Source organism: Vidua chalybeata, chromosome 31 (assembly GCF_026979565.1).
Source record: "Vidua chalybeata isolate OUT-0048 chromosome 31, bVidCha1 merged haplotype, whole genome shotgun sequence".
NCBI classification, from domain to species: domain Eukaryota; kingdom Metazoa; phylum Chordata; class Aves; order Passeriformes; family Viduidae; genus Vidua; species Vidua chalybeata.
In genome coordinates, this window is record NC_071560.1 from 151,647 (window position 1) to 177,455 (window position 25,809).

Below are 25,809 nucleotides of genomic sequence, written 5' to 3' on the forward strand. Positions count from 1 at the left end.
GGCAATCAAGGCAAGGGGAATGTCCCCAGCAGGGCAGGTGGGATGTGCATGTCCTAAAGGGCATGTCCCCGGCATGTAGGATGGGATAACAGGGCAGGTGGGATGTCCCTGGCAGGTAGGGCAGGATGTCCTAGTAGGCAGGAGTGGCATGTCCCTGCCAGGCTGTCCTGGTTTAGGACAAATTAGGGGAAAACACCTCCAAAGGAGCCCCTTATAGGAAACCAAACCCTCCTCAACTTCCCCCCACCACCAGGTTTAGGAGGAATTCCTTAAGAGGGGAAGTGGAAAAAACTTGTTTATTAAGGCACAACAAAAAACACTCCCCAGCACAAGAGAAATAGCCCAAGATGACCACAGATGTTTTCACCAGTCCAAGGGGGGGGGGGGGGGGGAAGGGAACAACGGAAACCGGGGAAAAGGAAAAAAAAAAAGGCAAAAAAGCAAGCCAGCGAAAAGCAGAGAAAAAAAAGAGAGGAAAGCAGAGCCAGCAAAGCATGCAGCCAGCAGCAAGCAAGAGCAGCAAGCAAGCTAAGCAGCAAGCCAGCAGCCAGCCGGGGGGGGAAGGAAGACAAAACAAACTGAGAACAGGGAGCAGAAACCACGATTGGGATAATGAGCATGAAAATGTCCTGTCCCCACGACACAGGCAGAGGGCATGTCCCCACCAGTAAGGACAAGATAACAGGGCAGGTGGGATGTCCCTGGCAGGTAGGGTGGGATGTCCTAGCAGGCAGGAGTGGCATGTCCCCGCTGGGCAGAGGGCATGTCCTCACCAGTAAGGACAAGATAACAGGGCAGGTAGGGCAGGATGTCCTAGCAGGCAGGAACAGCAAGTCCCGCCAGGCAGAGGGCATGTCCCCAGCAGGCAGGACAGTATAATAGGGCAGGTGGGATGTCAATGGCAGGCAGGGCCAGAGGTCCCTGGCAGAGCAGGCATGAACTCAAGTAAGCAGAACGGCAGGAAGGCAAGCAAGCTAAGCCTAGGAGGAGAGTCAGGCAAGGGGGCTTGGTCGGAGTTCAAGTGTAAGGCTCGGCAGGACATTCGACTTTACCTCGGCAGGGAGACCAAGCTTCCCAAGCCTAGTAGGAGAGTCAGGCAAGGGGGCTTGGCCGGAGTTAGAGTGTAAGGCTCGGCAGGACGTTCAACCTTACCTTGGCAGGGAGACCAAGCTTCCCAAGCCTAGTAGAAAGGTTGGGCAAAGGCCAAGTAAGAGTTTGGGTGAGACTTAGCAGGGGTCCAAGCCTAGAAAGTCCATCAAGAAGTCCAAAACTTAGGCCAAAGAGCAAAAGAACAGAAGACAATAGATGAGAGTGTGACTAGTGATTGTCCAAGCCAAGAGAGAATGTAAAGTGCCAAGAGGGTAGGACCAAGAGTGGGAATTTAGTTAAAAGAGATTAAGTTCAGTCAAGTGATTCAAAATACTAAGTTGGGAAGGGGCCAGATGAGCTTTAGCTGCCTGTCAGTATATTCCATTTTAGATAGAAGCACCATTTAAGGTATATATTTTTTTTCTTTTTGAGGCCTGAAAATGGGAAGAGGTTATAGTAAAGGAGCAAATCCTTCCAAAGCAAAGAGAATTTCCCATAACAGCCCCTTGGGGCAACTGTTAGACCAATGGGATTCTCAGAAGACCACAAAGGGTCTAGACAAGAGTAAGATGATACATTACAGTATAGAAGTATGGCTGAAGTTAGGATTACAGGGAGAGTAGCCATGGTATGGAACCTGAGATCAGTGGATGTGTAATCAGTTAAACCAACACAAAAAAAAAAACAAAACCCAAGAGGACCTTGATATAGAACAACTATCTTATGCAGCTTGCTGGCTGGAGAATTCTATAAATAATGAGACTGAGAATATGCAAGTTACAAAGAAATAGAGAGGAAGACAAAGAGAATAGAGAGGGGGAGACTAGAAAAATAAAGGAATGGGACCCCCTCGATTTCCTGCCCCCTTCTGCTCCTGTTACTTCTCCAACAGTTTCCCCAGCTGGTCCTTCAGCCCCTCCTATTGAGTCCCTGATTCCTTTCCCCCATTTTCCCACCTCGGTTCCATTGTCCCTTCCCCCAGTTTCCTCAACCATCTCCCCAACTCCCTCTTCCCCTTCTCCAGCTGGAGTTTCCTTGCCTCCTCCCACTTGGGAGCCAAGGCCACCCTTGCCCAGTGTTGGTTCACCACCTGGCATGCCCCCTGGTCTCCAGTGTCTGTCTCCACTACTATTTCCCTGCCTGGTGCCTTAGAAAAAGGGCCCTATTGTGGCACCCAATCCAAAGCACCAAGGGTGGAGGGGCTCTTTCCCCTTAGAGGGGTTCCTATGGGTAGAGCAGCTGGGGGAGTTAGATTTGTGGAAGGTTTGTGAGTTAGGTTTTGGAAGTTTGGCAGCTTCCGAAGTCTGGGGATTTGGGAAAGAGCTAAGAAATTTAGTGGAAGACACCGCTGGAATATCTAGCCAGTTGGACCAATTTCTAGGGCTGAGTATTTGTACCTGGGGAGAGCTGAGCTATTCTAAGCATTCTGTTCTCTCCAAGAGAGGTCCAGATGATCCGAGAGGCAGGGGTGAAGATATGGGAAAGAGAGGGTGGATTGGGGCCCCCAGGGAACCAGGGGATGCCCTTGGTGGACCCTAACTAGAGTCCCAGCCAGGAAGAAGGAAGGCAAAACATGAGAGACTATAGGCCCCTCATGATAAGAGGGATCAAAGAGTATCCCTAGGGGAAGCAACACCAAATTGGCCTTTGATGGTACTCAGGAGAAGGATGAGACCCTGGCAATTTGGCTTAACCGACTAAAAACGAAATTTCCAGTTATATTCAAATATAGACCCAGATAGCCCAGAGGGTCAAGTCCTCTTAAAGGTCTAGTTTGTCACCAAATCCTGGCCCGATATTAGACAAAAATCTAGAAAAGATGGAGGACTGGCAAGAAAAGAACATGAATGAGTTGCTCAAAGAAGCCCTAAGAGTGCATTTAAGTGGGGAAGACAAAAAAGCCAATAGCCTACGTCTCAAAACTACTAGAGCCAGTAGCCAGAGGATGGCCAACTTGCCTGCAAATAATCGCAGCAGCAGCTAAGTTGACCCTGCAAGGGAAAATTAAAGTACAAACATTTACTAGTGATCATAGATCACCTCACTCACTGGGTGGAGGCTTTCCCAACCAAAAAGGAAACTGCGCAGGAGCTTGCAAGAATATTCGTAGAAAACAGACCTCGACACAGGCTAGTCAGTAACATTGACTCGGACCGAGGTCCATATTTTGTCGCTCAAACTTTACATCAAGTAACAAAAGCCCTGGGGATAAAGTGGAGATTGCACACCCCATGGCATCCTCAAAGCTCTGGAAGAGTGGAAAGGATGAATAGAACTCTTAAAAATGTGATAACCAAATTAATTGAAGAGACAAAGATGAATTGGCCGAGGTGTTTACCTCTCGCTCTCTTGCGCATCAGAACCAGACCTTGGTCCGACATAGGGGTCTTTCCCTAGGAAATGATGTTTGGACTCCCTTTTTTTAATCACCCCTTTCAGTACAGCAGATTATCTAGAAGGGGAGGCAGCAACTCAGAAATATTTAGAGGTCATAGGAAAATCCCTAGAAGGCCTCAGAAAGAAGGGGTATCTCCCCCAAACTTCCCCTCTTGACACCAATGCCCACAACATCAGTCCCGGGGATTGGGTGTTGATAAAGTCCTGAAACATTACCACTCCATTAACCCCCAAATTCGAAGAACCTTTCCAGGCGCTACTCACCACACACACTGTGGTGCGAACCCAAGGAAAAGGCTGGACCCACGTCACCAGAGTCAAAGGACCAGTGCCACCCCCGGATGCCAGACCAGACCCAACAGTGTCACCTGCCTCCTCTTGTGCATGGACAGTAATTAAGAAACCAGAGGACATAAAATTAACTTTAAGGAAGACTTGCTAGAGACTGATACACAGTAAGATGTTAATAACTGTTTTGGAGTCAAAGTACCATAGTAAAGGTTTAAGTACTTGGTAATTGTTTAATAAGAATAAGTGTCCTTTAGCCAAAAGAGTTAACTGAAAAAAATTTTAATCAGAATATTATTAAGTCCTACTTAGTTTCTAAAGAACAGGAGAATTACCATCAGACATAAGTAAAAGCATACAAATGCCAAAAGAAGTTAGCCCTCAAAAACCAAAGACTGTAAGTTGATGCAGACTTAAGCCCGGGCAAAGAAATAGAGGAGGGATTTGTAATGAACAGTTTCCAAGTGTTCCCCAGAGACGCAGGCAGGGCCTTCTTAGTTCCCATGGCAACACCAAAAAAGCTACTAACTCTAGGTAAGTACCGATTGACTTTTACCCATCACCATCACCTAAAAAAGAATAGACTAGGTTAGGCTGTGAGAAGCAGGGAGACAGAAAGAGAGAGAGCCGTGGTGCTGCCACCAGGGAAGGAGCGGGGACAGCTGTTGTTCTGGACTTCAGCAACAGGCTCTGCACGCCACGCCTCCTCATCCTCTGGCCACCGGTGTGCCACAAGGAAAGAAGAAGGGACAGCTGCTGCTCTGGGCTTCAGCGACAGGCTCTGCACGCCTCCTTCCTTTCGGCCACTTGGGAAAGCTACGACCATGGGGGAGAGCTCTGTGTCGAGCCCCTGCCCAGCTGATCTTTTTAATAAAGAGCTGAACATTAATAAAGACATTAGCCCTGTTCATTTCAGTTGGGGGCTCGTTCGGGATAGCCACACCCGAAGAGGACCCCCGGACAGCTGGACAGCTCATCCACCTGCTTCGAAGGACCCTCGGGAGTCGCTGGCTACCTTCGGACCCTAGGATCAGCGTGAGACGAGCAACGCAGAGGAGCGTCGGATTGGTAAGAAAAACCGGGAGACAAGCGGATGAGTGGTGAGTGAGTGAGACGGGGGCCGGCAGCTCGGACCCCCGAAGTGAGAGGGACCCTCTAGTACCGCGTTTCCGGACTCCTGCGAAGGGGCCGGCCGGGAACGGGAGGAAGCGAGTGGAATAGAGGAGCGACTGCTAGCGACTCTGGGGGTGAGTCGAATGGACCCAAAGTTTGTGTGCTTGTGATGTCCGGACATTGTGTGGTTAATGTGTTCTTAATCGTGTGAGTGCCTGGTGTATAAAGAGAGTGAACGAGTGAGCCAGCGAGTGTACCCGTGGTGCGGGGGGAAGTTCTACCCATGTCTGAAGTGGCCGAGTGAGGCCCGAGGCGCCGGCTGGGATAAGCTGTGGGGGCAGGGAGCGCCCCGCGGAGAAGTGGAACAAGTGGAGAAACGTGGGTGAGGACGTTTACTGTGTTTAAAGGTGGTGATTTGTGTAGACTGTGCACATTTTAACCATGGCTAGACGAACCTGGGGGGTTCCTCTGCCCCAGTGGTTCGGACTTGATTCCTGGAATTTTACTGTGTGCTGTTTTTCTGATTGTGCCCAGAGTGTGTGGGGACCAGAGGAAGCTGATGTGGAGAGGTGCTGAAGTGTTGTATGCTGTGTTGTGTTGAAAAAAGTGGGCACTTGTGGAGATGCCACCTTTCCCAGTGAGTTGGTGTGGTTCTTCCCCGGCATTGTGGTAATTTGATTCTCGGGATTGTAGGGTTGTGTTTCTGGAGATTTTAGGATTTTGCTTCCAACAAGTGTAGCATTTTATGCAGAAGAGCTACAGTATGGTGATTTATGTTTAACTGTGGTAAAACAAATTAGAGGAATTCCAAGAATTCCTCCCCCACAGCAACTTAAACCCTGACTCTGGTGAATTTGAGATAAGGAGGGGGGTCTGTGTTTGTGGGCATATCAGAGTTTTTGCTGTAACAGGCACAGCCTTTTGCAGGGCAGCAAAGTGAGTGTCAATAGAAACAATGCTTTAATTAGATTGCACGGGAAGAGAACTGGAAAAGACTGAGATTTTGTGAAAGAGAGTTTAAATAAAGGAGAAATGCCAAAGTGATAGATGGAATAGCCTGCAGGCAATTCCCGGAAGTTTTTGGTGCATTGAGAGGCTGGCACCTTGCGTGAGTACGACTGCAATACAGAGTTTGTGAGAGGGGCTGGTATTGCTGTTCTATGCCCCAAGTGTAATTTGAAGGTTCCTGATCAAGCCGGTTCGGAACCTGAGACCTTAAAGCTTATGTGTGGAGGATCACATCTGATACCTGCCACCTGGGGGTGTGTGTGTGAGAAAAACTGAGAAAAGACTATGAGGCTTGTGTAGAAACGAAACTCCACAGGAAGAAGGAAGAAGCCTTTCAAATTTCCTAGAACTCCAAGGATACAGAGTATTAAAGAAAAAGGCATGGGCATGGCAGGCTGGTGCCAGCTGTGGGTTTATAATTACAGACTGTTTGTCAGATAGAGATCTCCAGTGGACAAAGGAAGCCACACAGGCCGTTCACCAGCTAAAGAGTGCCCTCATGTCAGCTCCAGCTTTGGGACTTCCAGATTCTTTCTATTTTCCCATGTGGCTCAGGACTTGAATTCATACCGGAGGGCAGTTGATTACTTTTCCAAGCAACTAGGTGCAATGCCAAAGGATGGACAGGTTGCCTCAGAGCTGTAGCAGCAGTCGTGCTGAATATACAAGAAGCACGCAAGTTTACCCTGGGACAGAAATTGACTGCACTAGTGTCCCACACAGTGCCCGCAGTACTGGAAGTAAAGGGCAGCCACCGGCTCTCACCACAGAGGTTCCTGAAGTACCAGGCCATCGTGGTAGAACAAGATGATATAGAGAGAGTGGTAACTAACATTGTCAGTCCAGCTTCTTTTCTCAGTGGAAATCAAGGAGAAGCAGTACACCATAACTGCCTGGAGACTACTGAAGTTACTTACTCCAGCCACCCAGACTTAAAGGACACTCCTTTGGACGATGCAGAGACCTGGTTCACTGACAGGAGTAGCTACGTTGCCAGTGGAAAGCAACCTGCTGGATATGCAGTCACTACCTGCAGAGAGGTAATAGAATCTGTACCCTTACCAACAGGCACCTCTGCGCAGAAGGCCGAGATTATTGCACTGCCCCGTGCCTTGGAAATGGCAAAAGGAAAGAGAATAAACATTTAGACAGACTCTAGACATGCATTTGGAGTTGTGCACGCACATGGAGCTGTCTAGAGAGAGAGGGGGGACTGCTGACCTCATAAGGAAAGAACATCAAACACGCACAAGAGATAATCCGGCTGCTGGAAGTGTGCATATTAAAGCAGAGCAGAGAGTGAGCTCAGAATTGGGAAAAAGAAATGAGCTGGTGGATGGAAAGGCAAAGAAAGCAGCAAAAGGTGAGGTAATTATGGACAGATTTCCCTTAAAGGTAAGCCAGAATATAATAATAATACTAATAATCAAAAGGGCCATATAACCAAGAGGAGTGGGCTACCATTGAAAGGGAGCTGGTAATCCCTTCCCATACGTGTGGTCACTAGTAAGGGAGGAGCACCAGAAAACACACTGGGGCCTAACTACTTAAAAGCTTTTATAAAGTCTGGCTCCTTTCCCAGAATGACCAAGGCTGCCAGTGCTGTGCTGTGGTTTTTGCTTTAAGTTTGTGTTTGCCCACTATTCTCCTCCCTAATCTCCTCCCCTCCCAAGTTACCAATCTCCCCAAGGCCTTCCCTAACTTCTTCCCTCCCAAGCTGTCAATCCTCCCTATCCCCACCCCTTTTTCCAGTGTGTTCCTTGTCTATCTTGTAGTATTCGATACCCCATTTGTTGCTTTGTATTATCCCCCTCCCCTGCTCTCCCTGATAGGTTTATACAATGTTAGTCCTGCCCTAGATTCCTCCCCTGCCATGCCCTCATTGGTTGGTTGCCCTATACCACTCCCCCTATAAAAACCTCTGCAGACCCCCTAACTTTTGTCTTGGGATCCCAGGTCGTGGACCTAACAAATCCATCCAGTTTTACCCCAAGTCCCGTGTCGTCGTTATCTGTTCCTGCGCCAGACCAAGCGATAACTAGGAATAGCAGAGCTCTCGGGGGGAAGGTCGCGCCCCTGCTGTCGCTGCCCAGCACGCCACAACAGCACACTGTGACAGATGGTGGTAGAGGATGGTTTCCTCCTTCGTCTTTTAAAACAAATGGGCAAATTTGTGGGGGTACCCGCCTCACTGAAGAAGAGGGGAAAGGAACACCAAGAACAAAGATCAGCAAGCTCTGCTTTGGACTCTAAGAGGAGCTGAGTGGAAAATTTGAGGCTCCGGGACTCTCTCGTCCTTGCCAACGTGCTCTCCACCCCTGACTTTCTTCTTGCTATCGGGTACCCTGAGGGGGCGGACTTACCCAAAGGACGGAGAGAGAAGGCTTGTCGGATGGCTCACACTAAGCTGAGTCAGGGCCCTGAGCAGTGAGAGGGAAGATCCCAGAATCTCTGCAGGGCAAGGTGTTTGCACTGGGACGAGCACACCAGGGGCTGACAGTGGCTGTGCCCAAGGCCCCGGGGACAGGCCTTGAAGCACCAGGAACACCCAGGTCCCTGGCGGCGACAAGCTGAGAAAGAAAAAGTCCCCAGTTAATTGCAATTACACCACGGAAGCCGGCTCTCAAACTGGCTAAGGAGAACGATTCCGGGCCGGCGCATCCTGATAAGAAGCTGGTCCGAGGGGATTTCCACTGTCACTCCCGTGGATCCTCAAGGCGAATGGCCAGAAACACGCCTCCACCCGCGCTCCGAGGGTAAGTGAGCCGAAGCAGGGCATATCCCCGGCGGGTGGTTTTAGTCTCCAAGAGCTGGTGGCCAAGCTTGCGGAGATCACAGGTACCCTCCACTTCTCCAACACTGGGGCTCTTCCCCAAAAGGTTGGAACATTCCCTGAGGGTACCCTCCACTTATCAGGAGAGTGCCTTTTCTAGTCTCTCTTATCCAAAGCTGGGCTCTCCCCCAAAAAGCTGGGGCATCCCATGAGGGCTGAGAGAGTAGAAAAAGCAAGAATGGGGCAGAAATTTTCCACCAAACGACGGCATGTTCATAAGTATAGGGGAGAATTTAATAATAAAGAGGCCCGCGACATCCACACACACCATCGAGATCTTGTTGCGGCAGGCCCCTCCCCTGTAAGTTCCCCTGTGGTTTCTGTAAAGCCCCCTGTACCCTCTGTCCCTCGGACTTCCCAAAACCCTTCCCTATCCTCCCTTGGGGATGGCGTTGGCCGTGCCATCCCAAGTGCCCTGCCGGACACTGTTCAGGCCGTACGAGGGAACTGCAGTATACCCAGCACCCCCTTTCCAAGATGGCCATGGCCACGCCGCTTGGAGCCCACTTTCCCGCCATTGACCTTCTTTTCCAGCCCCAAACTTACCGCCAGCCCCGCCCCTTCCGCAGACGCCACTACACGAATTGTGTGCAGGAGGCCAGGCCCCTTTGTAGAAATGCGGAGCTGGACCACCCCCTACTCCTTCCTCCAACTCCTCCTCTGAGGGGACGTCCCATCTTTGGGAGGTCCCTTCCCTGTCTGGGGGGACTCGTTCGGAGGAAGGTGGAGCCGGAAACCCAGACTGGGAAGTCGCCGTTTTGTTTCCTCCCAAGATGGCTGCGCCCAGGTCAATCACCGCACCTGTACCCCATACTACTTCTGGCAGTCACCAATGCGATCATGGTTTTTCCTGTGAATTAAATCAAATCCGGATTCAATTGGCATTCAGTTTTTGGAAGGATCTTCCGAATGGCCTTGATCCTTCAAGGCCTCTCTGAAAACCCTTCCGGATAATAGACTTGCAAGCTGCAGCAGTTGCAATAAATAATCAAGTAAAAAAAAGAAACAGAAGGAACAATTTAGAACATGTTATAAAGGGACATTGGGCGAATGTTTGCCCATCCCAAAAATCAAAAATTTGCTATACATACAAAACGAAGGGACACACAATAAAAATAAAAAGAAACAGTCAAAATAAAATTACTTCTTGGACTTGCAGAGGTGATTGCTCAAGTTCCCTATCCATTTCCCTAACTATACCCTACCTGATATTCCTTTTGATTTCTATATTATTACCATTTAGTATTATAAGTAGAAATTAAATATTGATTTATTAATCAACTCCCCACATCTCAAACCAGGTTTTTTGTATTATGCAACTGTCCTTTATGTTCTAGACAATTTTGAAGTAATTTATTTGTTGAGTTATGTGTTATAGAAGGAAGAGCCACCCAATCAAGTTAATGCCCACCGTTTCCATGCAGCCGTCAGGTGAAAAATAAAATTAGTACAACTACATCACCCTTCAGTGAACGTGTCTTGCAAGACGATTGGCCCCCTGAAGTACTTTGTGTTCTCTTCAGTCACTCGTCAAGCCCCAGAAATCCCAATGCTCCCAATTCCCCTGTGTTTCATACCTCGGATCCACCTGCGCTTTATGAGGACTTTGTGCATTTTATATTTGGTGAAGAAGATTTTTATCCTATACCTTATAGCAATGATAAGTTTATCCTTTTCCTGATAGTTTCTGAATCATCTCTGTTGTTCTAGTAAATTGTTATATGTTGTGAAAGAATAGTATCCATTATGTGAAATTTGCTGTATCTGTTATATGAATGTGGTATTGTCATACACCCATACCCTTCACCAATTTGTTTGAACACCAGGGCTCTCCCCTCTCTTTATTTTAAAAGAAAAGGAGGAGATGCTGTGGTGTGGTTTTTGCTTTAAGTTTGTGTTTGCCCACTATTGTCCTCCCTAATCGCCTCCCCTCCCCAGTTACCAATCTCCCCAAGCCATTCCCTAACTTCCTTCCTCCCAAGCTGTCAATCCTCCCTATCCTTACCCCTTTTTCCAGAGTGCTCCTTGTCTATTGTCTTTGTTAGAAAAGACAGGAGTCTGTGAAGGAAGGCAAGGGCCTCCCGTGAAATGGAAAAGGTAAACCCCCTCCCTCTAAATTACCACAATTTCAAAATAAAAAGGCTCTCAGGCAAAGATATGGGAATGGGAATAACAGTTCTTTACTAGGAAAAAAACTAAATTAAAAAAAATGTAATTAGTACAAACAAAACTACTGATAGAGTCAGAAACCTGACACCCTGAGGAGTCAGGGTGTTGGGGATAGTCCAGTTAAATGGTGGCTGCTCCTCCTGCTCCTGGAGTGGCAGATGAAATGCTGCTGAAGCGATGATCCCGTAGAAGGGTGTAGTTTTCTCTGAAGGTCTGGTGATAGAGTAGATGGGCCTGGTCTTCCTCTGGGAATCCAGTGAAGAGGCTGAGTTGCTGTCTCAAGAAATGCTGATTTTATGCAGGTAGGGATGCTTGTCTCCTCCCTCTGGGTGGAGCATCTTGCAATGGGATGATGTAACTTTATCAGTCATGCAGTGAGCCATTCAATGGCCCATTAACAGAAGATATCTCCCCCGGGGAGACATTGTTCTTGGAAGAGATAAGAAAACTGCCCAGCTTAACAGAAGATACCTGCCCCACCTCTGACAGATGGCAAATAGAATATATGCTTATCTTACAAGCCAGGATATCTATCTTGTAGTATTCGATACCCCATTTGTTGCTTTGCATTATCCCCCTCCCCTGCTCTCTCTGATAGGTTTATACAATGTTAGTCCTGCCCTAGATTCCTCCCCTGCCATGCCCTCATGGGTTGGTTGCCCTATACCACTCACCCTATAAAAACTTCGGCAGACCCCCTAACTTTTGTCTTGGGGTCCTGCGGCATCGCACTCTTTCTCCCAGGTCTGGGGCAGCTCTGACGCTCTTCGGGCCCACCCCTGCCCGGACTTCCGGGTCCGATGATTCTCTCCCGCGTGCCGCTGCCGCCGGCACGCCGGTCGGGGTCTGCCGGGTTCCGTCACCCGTGCGAGGGTCTGAGGCAAAGGGGGAAGGAACGTCCAAATCACCCATGAGGAAGGCAGGAAGGCTTTATTGTCATGGAGAGTTGCGGTGAGGGGGTAGCGACCTGTGCTTCCCACTCCACTTGGGGGAAATGGCCGTGGGACCCGGGAGGGAGCGGAATGATATAGGATGATATAGGGGATGTGATAGGGAGGGCAGACGTCCCCCCGCAATCCGTGCAGGTGCCGCGGTGATGACATAGGACAGAGACCAACCGAGCTACCGCAGGGGCAAACACCGAGCCTCGGGCTGAGTGGGATCGTGGGGGAGTGGTTACAGGAGTGGCAGGGGTGGAAAATCTAATGGCAGGCAGCCTGGGGCTAGACACCGTGGGGGGGGAATGACACGGGGGAAGCACGGGGGTACACAGGACTCAACTAGCTAACACAAATAAGAACCCCTAAAACCCAATCCCAGGATCCAACAATTCCCTCTTTTTCAAAATGTAAAAAAGAAGAACGGCTGCTTGATCTTCTTTGCTGCTCGTCTGACTGCTTCTTCACTCAGCTTCTGCTCTTGGTGTCTCAGCTGCTGCAACGGCTGCCCTTTGCAGATGGAGAGGGCATGCTGCGATGATGCTGGGGGGGTTCTTCCCGGGGTGTTTGGGGATAGGGGAACTGGGACAACTTTATTACAAGCATGCAAACTGGGGACACGCTCAGACAGGGGTGGCTGGAAGGTTTTTCTGGGGCTCTGGGGAAAAGCATTTTTTATAAAGAGATTGTAGGGTCCTTTTTCTTTTTGCATCGCCTGTGGTTTGATGCAACCGCCTGATTGATGGGGTCACCTGCCACACTCACAGGCACCCTGATGTTTTGAACTACCACCTGCACAATTACTTGATAAATCACAGCCCCCCTTAAGGTGCTGTGGTCTGCCTTATTTTTATCTTCACGGAAGGCTGATGTGCGTTGTTTTTTCAGTTTTTTGGGGGAATGGGGTCTCCTTCCCCTCCTCTCCCCCCCTCCCACTGTCCCTGGGGGTGCCCTGCCCAAAAATGGACACTGGATAACAAAATGTCCTCTCTGATCGCAGTGGAAGCATTGGCATCTCGATGGAGGCTGCTTCGGACCAGTGTTCTCTGGAGGCACAGCATCCAAGGCAACCACGTGGCTTCTGGGCCTTTTAGGGATCTCAAGCTGTGTCTCAGTGTTCACGGATGCTGCTTCCAGGACAGACTTGTCCTGGGCTTCTGACCCCTCCACATGCCTCTCAGCTGCCACCTCGACCCGTTCCATGGAATCTGGAAAATGCTCAGAAACCCACCTCGGCTTCCCCCTCCTGCTGCTTCCCTCCCTCCCGGGTCTCCGGGAACCATGGGAATGCAGAGTCGGGGGCTCTTGCTCCCCCCTCCCTCCTCTTCCCTCCCTCCCGGGTCTCCGGGTACCATGGGAATGCAGAGTCGGGGGCTCGGATTCCCCCCCCACCCTTTGCCTCCCGCCCGACTCTCCAGGGCCCATGGGAAGACGGGGACAGGGTGTGGGGAACAGGATGGGGGCTGCCTCCCTCAGGCAGCGGGGGGGGATGGCAGAGCTCTCCCCGGAGGGAAAGGGTGGGGTGGATGACTCAGCAGGGAGGACCTGCAAAAGACTGGAGGGAACGCCCACACGAGGGGGAACAATGGGTGAGGGAGTAACCTGACCTCCCAAGGGGGCGGCGCCCACGCCCACAGGGAGGCAGGTGGGGGCTGGTTCAAAGGCGGGGATACAGGAGACAAAGGACAGAAAGGGGTTGTGGGAAGAAGAGGCCCTGCCATGTGGCTGCCCTCCATCTTGGGAAGACAAAGGGATCAAGCACGTGGCCTCGGCCTCCTCAGGGAGACAAAGGAAGGGGTTTAAAGAAACAGAGCAGCACGGGAAAGCTCTAGAACCAGGATTTGCAGCAGGGAAAAAGGGATTGGAAAAGGGGTTGAGGGTCAGTTCCTCAGTGAAGTAGCCAATTTCGCTAAGGCAGGGGCGCCGGGGAAGCTTGGGGGATCCAGGAGCACGGCCCACGCTTGTGGGGCTGCCCTGCGCCTTAAAACAGCGGAGTACCCCCCACCCCGCTCACCCAGGTTAGGGGAAGAAGGGGTAGGAAAGGAAGATGGGGAAACACGTTCAGGGGAAGCAACATTTTTGTACGATGGCTCTTTTCCCTCCCTGCTCGCTTCTCGTGCGGATTCCGCTTACACCACTTCCTAAATCCGCAAATGGAGAGTGGCAAAGGAATCTTTCACGGAGGGATCCCTGCGTTCGATCCCCTCCGCCAATTTCACTCCCACCCACTCCCAGAACTCTTTTTTGCGAGCGTCCCCCGTGGTTATGCGTGGGAAGGAAAAGTATAACCACCTTACAAACTGTTTAACCGAATTTTTGGGGTAGGGGCCCTTCACCAATAGAGTTCCCTTAAGTAGGGTAAAAAATTCCTTCTGGTCGGCAGATAGCACGGTCCCCGTGCTACTTCTACCCACACAACCTCACCCCTGGTGCAGAAAAAGAGGGAAAGAAAACTGAAAAAGACAGAAGACCCTGGCGGCCGCCGTTTCACGCTGCGTGCTGCATGTCCGTACCCTTGGAAGCGCGGCAAAGCCCACCCAAGTGAAGGAGAGTATAGCCCGGGTACCCTCCCATTGACAAGTACTCACCAAACCGGGATCTCTGCAAACAAAAAGCAGGCACCAGGGTCCTCAGTCTCAGGAAGCTTCTCTTCTTTGGCTCTTCGTGGCCGTGAAGAGATTCACTTCCACTCCCACACAGGCGGCACTGCGTGCCGCTGTGTGGGTGGCGGAGAGTTCACTGACCTCTTTGGAGAGTCTTCTCTCCCGTTTTCAGTCTAACACAAAGCACAGTTCCGTCGCAGCTCTGCGCCTGGCCGGCAGCGCTCCGCATGGACTGCGCACGCTCAGCTCGGTGGCCGTGCCCTTTGATCCGCGGTGCGGCCGCACGCCAGCGGCGACGGCTCTCGGCGCGTCTCCCGGTGCTTCGTGGTGAGTCTCCGCCTGCATAGGGCTACTCTGCCAGCTCAGGCCCTATTGTTAGGTGCCATTTGCAGCGTTGCACTCTTTCTCCCAGGTCTGGGACAGCTCTGACGCCCTTCGGCGCTGCCTCCGCCCGGACTCCCGGGTCCGCCGCTTCTCTGCCGCGTGCCGCTGCCGCCGGCACGCCGGTCGGGGTCTGCCGCGTTCCATCACCCGCGCGAGGGTCCGAGGCAAAGAGGAAAGAATGTCCAAATCACCCACGAGGAAGGCAGGAAGGCTTTATTGTCACGGAGAGCTGCGGTGAGGGGGGTAGCCACCCACGCTTCCCACTCCACGTGGGGGAAATGGCCCTGGGACCCGGGAGGGAACGGGATGATATAGGGGATGCGATAGGGAGGGCAGACGTTCCTCCCCCAATCCGTGTGGGTGCCACAGTGATGACGTAGGACAGCGACCAACCGGGACAGCGCAGGGGCAAACACTGAGCCTCGGGCTGAGCGGGATGGTGGGGATAGGGGCAGTGGACACGGGGGCTCCCGGGGCTGGACAGGGTAGTGGTCACAGGAGCGGCAGGAGGTGTAAAATCCAACGGCAGGCAGCATGGGGCTAGAAACAGTGTGGGGGGGAACGACACGGGGGAAGCACGGGGGTACACAGGACTTGACTAGCTAACACAAATAAGAACCCCTAAAACCCAATCCCAGCATGCAACAGACACTCAAGTGGCTGGTGGCACTTGGGAACCTCCTGGTGACACTTGGAGCTGGTGGCACCCGAGGGGCTGGTGGCACTCGAGGGGCTCTTGGTGACACTTGGAGCTGGTGACACCCAACTGGCTGCTGGCACTTGGGAAGCTCTTGGTGACACTCGGAGCTGGTGGCATTCGAGGGGCTCTTGGTGACACTCGGGGCTGGTGGCACTTGAGGGGCTGGTGGCACTTGGGGAGCTCTTGGTGACACAAGGAGCTGGTGGCATTCGAGGAGCTGGTGTCACTTGGGGAGCTGGTGGCACTTGGGGAGCTGGTGGCACTTGGGGGGCTGGTGGCACTTGGGGAGCTGGTGGCACTTGGGAAGCTCTTGGTGACATGAGGGGCTGGTGGCACTTGAGGGACTGGTGACACTCGAGAAGCTGGTGGCACATGGGGGGCTGGTGGCACTTTGGAAGCTCTTGGTGACACTCGAGGAGCTGGTGGCACTTGGGGGGCTGGTGGCACTTGGGAAGCTCTTGGTGACACGAGGAGCTGGTGGCACTTCGGGGGCTCTTGGCTAAGGGAGGCCTGGAATGAGGTTGGTTGTGCTGGGAAGAGACTGGGAGGGGTCTGGTTGAGTCCTGGTGGGGCTGGGAAGGGATTGGGAGAGGATTTGGAGGTCCTGGGGCTGTAGGGGACAACTGGAAAGGGGCTGTGGGATCCTGATGGGAATGGGAGGGGCTTTGGTGAGTGCTGGGGAGGTTGGGAAGGGATCCGGGGGGAGGTTTCAGGGGGTCCTGGGTGGGCTGGGAGTGATCGGGAGGGAGCTTGGAGGGGCTTGGGGTGTCCGTGAGAGGTTTTGGGGGGTCCTGACTCCTGCAGACGCCCCAGAGATGCTGCCAGACGCCGCCTGCAGCAAGATGCCCACAGGGATCGGGGACTCAGAGTTGGGCTTTGTCTTCCTGGCACTGGGGCTCGGCTTCTGCCTGCACAAGAAGGTCAGGGGGGTTCCGGGGGTCGTGCCCCCCCTCCCCCAGAACGTGTGTGCTCCCCCCGGGCCCCCAGCCCGCTATCACCCCCTTTTCTCTGCCCACACAGCTCCTGAGCCGCCGGCGCCCGCAGCCGCTCCCCGCGGCCTCGGGCCCGGCCGGGACCCCCCGCTCCGTCCCCACGATGATTTTGGGGGGTGGTCGTGTGTTCCCCCCAGCCCTGCTGTCACTCTGCCCCTGCCCGCCTGCTCCCAGTCTTCCCAGTAAAGCTTCCCAGTTAAACCCACTCCAGGTTATGGGGGGCGGTGGGGAGGGACTTGGGGGGACCCCACGGCGGGGCCGGGACTGGGCACGGAGGGTGGGGTCCAGGTGGGGAACACTGCCTGCTGCGGGTCTGCCCGGCAACTGGTGAGTCATCAGCCCCGCTCTCTCGGATTGGCTGGCTCTTGTCCATCGCATTCTCTCATTGGCTGAGGAGAGGCCCGGGACTGCAGACAAGCAACGGGAGAGATCCCGCCCCGAGCACCGGCACCGGGACAACAGACCCAGCCCGGGCACACGGAGGGGATTTATCACCAACCAAACCACAGCAGCACAAGGAGAAGGGAAAGAACTCCCTCCAACACCTTCCCCCCACCCAACGGGGATCACCCACAACAGGGCTATCCACGATGGAGAGACGGGGACAGCCGAGCTCAGATCAGAAGCCAATTTTATTGAGCGTACCAGGTGTTTATACAGGGTTTTACTTGTGTGGTGCTTATAGGGCTCGATGTTTGCTAACAATTTCCATTGGTTACACATTCTTCATGACATCCCGTCACCTGGGAACATTATCTTATCACAAAGTCTCACAACAGGATGCTTGGTCACTTCTTGCCCAGGGAGACTTAAACTGTGTCTGTGTCTCCCACAGTTTCTGCTCAGTCAGGCCTCAGATATCGGGCCCCTTTACCGGCTCCATTGTTTTACTCTCTGTTTTATTCCCCATACGGGGGCACCAGGGCTCTGCCCAACAGGGGTCACTGGGGATCATCCAGCCCGGAGCCTCCCATGGGGGATGGAACTGGAGCAGCGCACGAAGCTCTTCCCTCACTCTCCTCCCTCACTCGAAGCTCTTCCCTCACTCGGGGCACTCACAGGGCTTCCCTTAGTGGTGCCTCTGTTGGTGTTTGGTTAAGTTTGAGCTCCTGGAGAAGCTCTTCCCACACTCCCCACACTCGTAGGGCCTCTCCCCGGTGTGGATGCGCCGGTGCTTGGTGAGGTGGGAGTTTTGCTTGAAGCCCTTCCCGCAGTCAGGGCAGCGGAAGGGCCTCTCCTCTGTGTGAATCCGCTCATGTAGGAGGAGACTGGAGCTGGTCTGAAACCTCTTCCTGCACTCCCCACACTCGTAGGGCCTCTCCCCAGTGTGGATACGCTGGTGCACGATGAGGTGGGAGTTTCGCTTGAAGCCCTTCCCGCAGTCGGGGCAGCGGAAGGGCCTCTCCTCTGTGTGAATCTGCTCATGTTTGAGGAGATCGGAGGTGGTCTGAAACCTCTTCCCACACTGGGGACACTTGTAGGGCCTCTCCCCAGTGTGGATGCGCCGGTGTATTCTCAGGGCAGAGCTCCACCCAAAGCTCTTCCCACATTCCAAGCACTCGTAGGGCCGTTCCCCAGTGTGGATCACCTGGTGCTCGAACAGGCTGGACCTCTCTCTGAAACCCTTCCCACATCTCCCACACGTGTAGGGCCGTTCCCCAGTGTGGATCCTCTGGTGCTGGATCAGGCTGGAGCTCTGGCTGAAGCCCTGCCCACATTCCAAGCACTTGTGTGGCTTCTCCCTGCCATGAGCCTTCTCCACCAGCTCTGAGCTCCGGCTGGATCTCCGGCCGCCTTCCTGGCTCAGGGGGGCTCTTTCCTCCCCGCAGCTCCCTGGGCTGGGTTTGCAGCCACTCCTCCTGCCGGATCTCTGGGGCTTTTCCTCCTCCTCCATCCAGCCACGCCCTGGGAATGACAAATCCTGGTTTGGGGAAAAAACAAGAGGAGAGCACCTTGGACTGGAGGTTCCTCCTTGCCCACATTAATCTCAGAAGTCATTGGGAATCTTGTGTCTGGAAGAACCTCCAAAACACCAAGATTCAGCCCAGAAATCCTGCAAACTTCAAGACACAGATCAAAAACTCCCCAAACATCACAAGTCAGCAAAAACCTCCTCCAAAAGATAAAGATTCAGCTGCCATATTGTTATGGTTTGACACTTGTGCAATGCTAGCGCCCCCATGAAAATACACTTTCCCAAATAAATGCTGTGAGATGGTATCAGGAACAGAGCAGAGCAGGCTCAAGCTTAATAACAAAGGAAAAAAAATCTATATTAAACTACTACTACACAAGACACACGGACTAAATCCAGGATGAAGACTTTTGAAAACATACCCCTCCTCCTCTCAATTTCTAAAACACCCACCATGAAACATTACCCAGGATTCTTGATGAAATTACTACCTTTCAGATAATCAATACTCAGTCTATCAAGGGAGAGTGAAGTCTCTCTTGCACCACAGACCCCCCAGGAAACACAGTTGCCACCTCCTGTGTTTCCATGTCACACATGGCAACCGCTGGGAGAAAATTTGCTAGTGTAACACTCTCCTTTCCATGTCACAGTGCTCTCACCACCGTGCATGGACAGACTGCTCATAGGGCTCCTTTAAGGATGCTTTGCCACAGACTTAAAGACACAACAGTTTAGCTTTTCATTTTGGGACTACAGTCCCCCTCATTTTCCCCTGGGGCCAAGGGTCCAGGAACAGAGATCATCTTCTTCCCGAAGACAGAGGGCATCACCATTCCCTCCTCATCTTTCTTCTCTTCTTGCCATTCCTGTGCTGTTAGTTGCTGAAGCAGGTCTCCTTGGGTCACCACTGCATCCCTCTAAAATGCAATCTCTATTGTAGGAGAATTTGGTTCAGTCTATAGCTAATAAAAAAAGTCCAGCTAAAGCTACTTCATCATCTCCTCCCACCTAAATATTTCTTCTTCTAACATCACAAGTCCTAGACTGTTTCTCTTCCACTACAAATTGAGGAAGAGTAATATTTTACAAAGCCCTCATTTCCCGGAAAGGGTTAAAAGTTCAGACTCCCTGGACGGCTGAAAGCTCTGTTCAGCATTCCTGTCTCCCAAGCTGGGCATCATCCCCCTGCCCCTTTCTCCTTCTCCTCTGCCAGCAAATCTCCAGGTGCCGCCAGGCTCTCTGTCTCTTTCCCTCTGTGGGGGGGGAACAAAGGCATCTCCACTTCTCTCCACCCTTTCGTCCAGGAGCTGGCTCGGTTCCAGACCCTCAGCCCCCTCGGCCTACCTGGACAAAGCTGCATGGCTTCCCCTCCCCCATCCAGCCCATGGCTGGGCAGGGGAGAGTCTGCACTCTCTAAGGAATAGAACCAAAGAGCCAGTTCCCCTGAGAGTTCTTACTTTTAACCCCCTGTGTTCTCAGAGGCGTGTCCATACTTTCAGTGGTCACTCCAGGAACCAATATCCAAACTTGACCACTGATTGGTTTGACCCAACTTCCTAAAAAAAAAATTCACTTCCATGTCAAACCACAACACATATAAAACCAAAGCACCAACATTTAGCCCAAGCAAGCTCAGAAACACCAAGATTCACCCCTGTGAAAATCGTGGATCCCCCTCCACAGTCACCTGCTGCACGTGGGGGGAGCAGCGCTCCTGGGGCTGGGGGGAGGCTGCAGATACAGGGAGGGATGGAACATTGTGCTGCTTCCTGTTTCTGCTCCTCCTCCTCCTCCTCCTCCTGTGTCTCTGCCCTTCCTCACACTCCTCTTCCTCCTGCTATTCCTCCTTTTCCTGCACAAACCCACCTTCTCCTGCCATGTGCAGCGTTTGACCATTTTGTTCCTCAAACCTGCTTCTCCTTCCCTTCTCCTCCTGCCCCCAGGCCCAGCACCCACTGCCGGCTCCCTCTTCCCCCCAAACCCACAGCATCCCAGCGCAGGGGCAGGGATGGAGCTGGGGAAGGTCAGGCTGGGGCAGCACTGGGAAGTGACAGGAGAAGCCATCGGTTTCAGAAAATGTTATCAATGCTCTGCTGATGTCAATTTTTCCACACACCCTGGGGCTCAACCGGAATTCCTTCCACCGTCCGGGGCGGCGGGCAGGGAGTGCAGCTGAAGGTGCCTCACCCACTTTGGGTGATTGGCTCCCTTGGCTGGCGGCGGCATCGGGGATTGATTGGGGACCCGGCAGTGACCAGGAGACAGACGAGTGACACATCAGGGGGGTCTGTGAGGAGGCAGCAGGGAGAGAGCACTGAAAATCTCATCTGTGAGTGCACTGGGATCTTCGGGGAGTGAACATGGCAGTGCACCCAGGGAGGGCAGAAAAGGGAAAGCCAGGGAGGGGTCCTGGCCAAAGGGATGATGAGCACAAAATGTCTCTGAAGGGTCCCCTGGGAGAATGTTGAGGTCGTTTGCACATTTCCCCACAGGTAATTAAGGACATGGACACCCAGGAGGCAAGAAGGGAAGTGGAGAAGGGATTTGGACAACAGGGATGGATGGTGTTGGTGTGCTGGGAAGGGATCGGGTGAAGGGGAGTGTGCAGCAATATGGGGAAGGCAAGAAGCAGCAGGAGGAAGAAGTAGTGGCAAGAAGCAGTAGTGGCAAGCAGCAGTGGCAAGAAAAAGGATGATGGAAAAGAGGAGGAAGAGAAAAATACAGAGCGCTGAGATGTTTTTTCAGCACTGTTTTATGCTCAGAATTGGCCAGCTGATCCAGATCCTCTCCATCCCCGGTATCCAGGACAGGAAAAGAAGGAGGTCAGGATGTCAGGGGGTTTCTCTGTGGTGGGCAGCAGCAGCACCAGGCGCAGAGCTGCGGGACCGGGAGCACGGGCTGGGGGCCTGTGGGGAGCTGCGGGGCCGGGCCGGGGCTGTGGGGCAGCCGGGGCTCAGCGCTGGGCGCTGCCTGACCCCACCAGCCCCGGGCAGGGCCGGCACTGGCCCCCGGGCCCCAGGAGGCTGCGGGACGCCACGGCTGCTGCCCGGCCCCGGGGAGCTGCCGGCCCTGCCCGCCGGGGGGGCCGCCTTTGGACACTGCGGCAGGACAGGGACCGGCTCTGCCATACGGGCTCTGGAGGGGACCCTGAGCACAAGCAGGAAAACAAAGCAACAGCTGGGAAATGCAGAGTGTACATGCAAGGATCAGGATTTTCTATTAAGCATTTGTTTGGGTCCCCTGGAGAAAGGAAGGATTTTGCAGAAAGCTCAGCAGCTCTCAGAGGATGAGCACCCACAGGCACTGAGCGGGGCTGCAGGAGTGGCAGAAGAAGGCCCTGGAGCACTTGGGCACAAAGGCACAGCAGCTGAATGCAAGGAGGGAAGAGCAAAAGGCCAAGCTGAAGGCAAAGGCCATGGCACAGTTCCTACAGCCCCTCAGGGATCAACCCCAGCGCCCAAGGGGGCCCCAGCACCCAGGGGACGGGGTCGGCCACAAGCACCTGGCAGAGGCATTGCCCTCCTGGGCAGGGGAGAGCCCACCCAAACAGCCCCTGGCAAGGACTCAGGGCTCCAGCTGCAGGGCACAGGAACACTGGAAGCAGAGACAGCAGCACCCTCAGGAGGAGCAAGTCCACCCCTGCATGGACATGGATTGTCAGGGGTGTCACAGCTCCCATCACACCAGGGACCCTCCACACTGGAGCCCTGGAGAACATTCAGGCTGGGTCTGCATCGAGAGGAGGCCTCTCCTGATGGACACAGGGGCCTCTCCATCCACTCTCAATCTTAGCCCTTAAGGGGGGAACATGCTAAAAATGTCTTGGATTATTCAGGGGAGAAGTGGGAAAGAGGAGTGGCTTGATTCAACCACTCTTAGCAGATATGGGGAAGGGTTTGAAATGCAAGAATTTTTATTTGCTCTCAATTGTGATTATAGGTTACAGGGAGGGGATTTGATCACTAAACTGGGAATGCAAATTAATATTGTAAAAGGCGATACAGAGGCTAGTTCTGTTGTCCCTTTGTTTCAAATGTCTGGCCAGGCCTGTGCTGAAGTGAACCCAGAGGTGTGGGTAGCCTCAGGGAAATGGGGAAACTCAGATATGGAGCCTCTTCAAAGTACTTTGAAGCAACAGGACAAATGGTGTCTAGAAGCAACACCCTATTCCAAGGGAGGGAAGTGTGAAAAATGCATATTATATGATTGGCTCCTTGCAAATATTAAAATGTGTTATATTATATGTGTTATGTTGGAAAGTTATGATGCAATAATCTCTTTTAAATAGTGCTGTATTTATCTCTTTTAAATAGTGTGCTACATACAGTTTTTAGCCTAGAGCATAATATAAAAATAGAAACTATGTGATGTAAGATACTTTTTGTAACTAGCTCAAGGAACGAAAAAGATAATCAAGAAATTCTTCGCATTGCTCTCTCTGGACAGAGATCACAGCAACAGACACCAAGATCCCCGGAGAAGAATTATTGCCTCCTTTTCGGAAAAGCTCAGATTTCGAGGAACCAAGCTTGATTTACAAGATGGGGGGGAGCTAAAATTAAGCAGAAACACCCTGGTTTGAAAGCAATGTTTGAATCATGTATGAGCTCTATGAATATGCAATAGGCTATTGCTTTTTAGGGGTAATCCTGTGTTAGCAAGGTGTGCTATTGGGTGGAGTGCCAGGCAACCGGACTCCGTAATTGTTTACTTTTATTGTCTCTTATTCTCCTAATTTTAATTACTATGTTCATTACTATTGAACTTCTAAAATTTTAACAAAAGTGAATGGCGTTTTTCACAGGAAGGAAGGGGAATTAGACAAAGTGCAGGACAAACCGGCGGGGCTGTGTGTGCTTGTAAGAGCCTGGCACTGAAATGCCCTGAGCAGGAAGGCTTCAATATCTTCTGGTGACACCATGTCAGCTAAAAGGGGGGCAAAAGCAATTCTGATAGCTCAGCAACCACAGCAACGTATTAAGGTACTTCTAAAAGAAATAATTCCAATAAAAACGATTGTGGAAGCAAGAGAATCAGACAGCAGAACTCATTTTACAGGAAAGATCCTCCAGGGGGTTATGGCAGCATTAGGAATACAATGGGACCTCCATAACCCCTGGCACCCCCAGAGCCCAGGCTGGGTAGAAAGAATGAATGGGGAACTAAAGAGACACCTTTGGAAGCTGGGGAGAGAAACCAAGATGCCATGGGTACAGCTTTTGCCATTGGCTTTGGCAAGAAGAAGAGCCAGACCCAGGGCCGATATTCAATTGTCTCCCTTGCAATTCATCCTGGCAATTCCTTACCCTGCTAATTCTCCACCTAGTGCAGGCTGGAGGTAAGGGATGGACATCTAAAGCAGTCTGTGGCCAGAATCCTTGTCTCTTGTGAAATCTCTGCCACAGGAAGCTGGGCTGGCACAGAGCCTGCCTTGGCACTTTGCTGTTGCCAATATCCAAGCAGGACATCGGGCCCTGCCTAAGGACTGCAAAGCAGCACCACTGCTGGCCAAGTGGCGTGGCCCGTGCCAAGTGGCCCTGAGGCCAGAAACAGCCGCCAGCACAGCTGAACACGGGGGACCCCTCAGCCTCGGCTCCAGGGCTCTGAAGCCCCGGAGATTTGCACTTCCCACCTGCAGCAGGAGGATGGGAGGCCCCCACTGAGCCTGCACTGAAGGCAGCGCAGCAGCAGCCAGGCCTCCACAGCGGGGCAAGGCCCTGGGCCTGCCCACACATCCTCTGCTCAAATCCTCCGCCTGCCCACCCTCCTTTGGCATCTCCAGACACCGGGGCCAATCCTTGCTGCCACTGCTGCAGCTTCAGTGCTTTCTGTGCCTGCACTGCCGCAGCTGCTGGGGAACACAACGGCACAATTCCACTCTGCCTCTCACTTACACTCACACACTGCGCTGCCTGCCATTGCATCCATGGAAAATACACCAGGGCATCGACTTCAACCTTTTCAACATTTGATTTCTCTACTCAGGCTTGCTTTGCCTTGGCCTCGGGCAATGAAAGGTTCAAGGTTTTTTTAAGGGATGTCCCACCACTCCATGGAGATGAGTTGAGCAGCTCAACACTCTGCGAATGGCCCAAAAGATACCCACAAAGATAACGACCAGCAGCAAAACAGCAACGCCCAGCAGCAAACAGCAACCAACACCTACCCCAGACACTGCCCCCGGCACAGCTGGAGACACCTGCTCTGCAAAAGGCTGAGAAGGAAATCCAGCAGTTCCCACCTAATTAACATCAGAAGCAAACAAATCCGGGTCCAATAGGAACCCAAATACTAAAAACTGCACGACTTGAAACTATAGAACATTAAACCAATGGGTTTCGATTGGTTCAGACTGTATCAAGTTTGGGGGAAATCTAGTAAAACCCACGTGTCACAGAACGATTTTCTCTGCACAGCCGGGCTATCTGGGGATGGAATGATTTCTGTTGCACATCCTGGCCAGAATCAATAATGCCTTGACTCTTAACACTAAACATATTGGTGGAGTTTTTCTTTTTCCTGCAGTTTCAGTGCAAAGTTTATAGCATTAGAGTATTTTTTGTAATAGTCTTTCTTCTGCATTGCCGGTTAGGTTTGGGTCAGGGATGGGAGAATGAGTTTTCACTCCGAGGAGATTTAGAAAAATCTTCATTGCCTCGGAATTTCTTTTGTCTATGTTTGTGCGAGAGATACCAAAATTTTGCTCTGGATTTTCCGACGACCACCTTTAGGCTGCATTTTGCAAAACAAGAAGAGATTTAAAGGGGACCCTTTAACTCAGAAACAGTAAAGAGATTGTGAAAAATGCATATTATATAGCTCTACGGAGATATTTACTATATGTATTATGCTGAACGTTATGCTGTATTAACATTCTAATAATATAGTAAATGTAGTTTTCTAATCAAAATTAAGCATTAGTAGTTAAAATACAAACTATGTGTGTGAGATATTCTTTTTATTAGAAAAGGAGAAGATAATCAAGGAATTCTTCACAGAGAGAGAACAATTACAGAAACCCTTAAATTTTCCAGAGAAGGGGAATTTATGGTTTTCCTTATCAACAGAAACGAAGTTCTTCAAGCCTGACTTAGACTCGAAGGCGCCTCGGGATTAAGAGAAACTTTTTGACAAGTACCATATGAATTTCTTGTTTTAAATAAAATATATGCATAATCATGAAGTGTTTTGTATACGCAACAGGCTATCGCTTTTAAGGTTATTCCTTTATTCACAAGGCATGCTTGACATTGCTTAAGTGCCCGAGAGCATCCAGACGTCTGTAACACTTTGCTTTTTATAGTCTTGTAATAGTCCTAACTTTAAATTTTTATTACTCTGATTGTATTACTATTTTTATAACCATTCTATTATTAT

At 51.7% G+C, this 25,809-nt stretch overlaps 2 protein-coding genes across 2 annotated transcripts in view; both read right to left on the reverse strand.

Annotated features, from left to right (window-relative positions):
- Positions 1-25,809, reverse strand: part of LOC128801753 (zinc finger protein 239-like) — a 45,846-nt gene that overhangs the window by 18,426 nt on the left and 1,611 nt on the right. The gene's annotated exons all lie outside the window — the stretch shown is intronic.
- Positions 17,140-25,809, reverse strand: part of LOC128801717 (zinc finger protein 850-like) — a 102,916-nt gene continuing 94,246 nt past the window's right edge. The window contains exon 5 of the mRNA XM_053967765.1: positions 17,140-18,256. Coding sequence (XP_053823740.1) covers positions 17,584-18,256 — 673 coding nt within the window. The 3' untranslated portion in view covers positions 17,140-17,583. The remainder of the gene's footprint in view (positions 18,257-25,809) is intronic.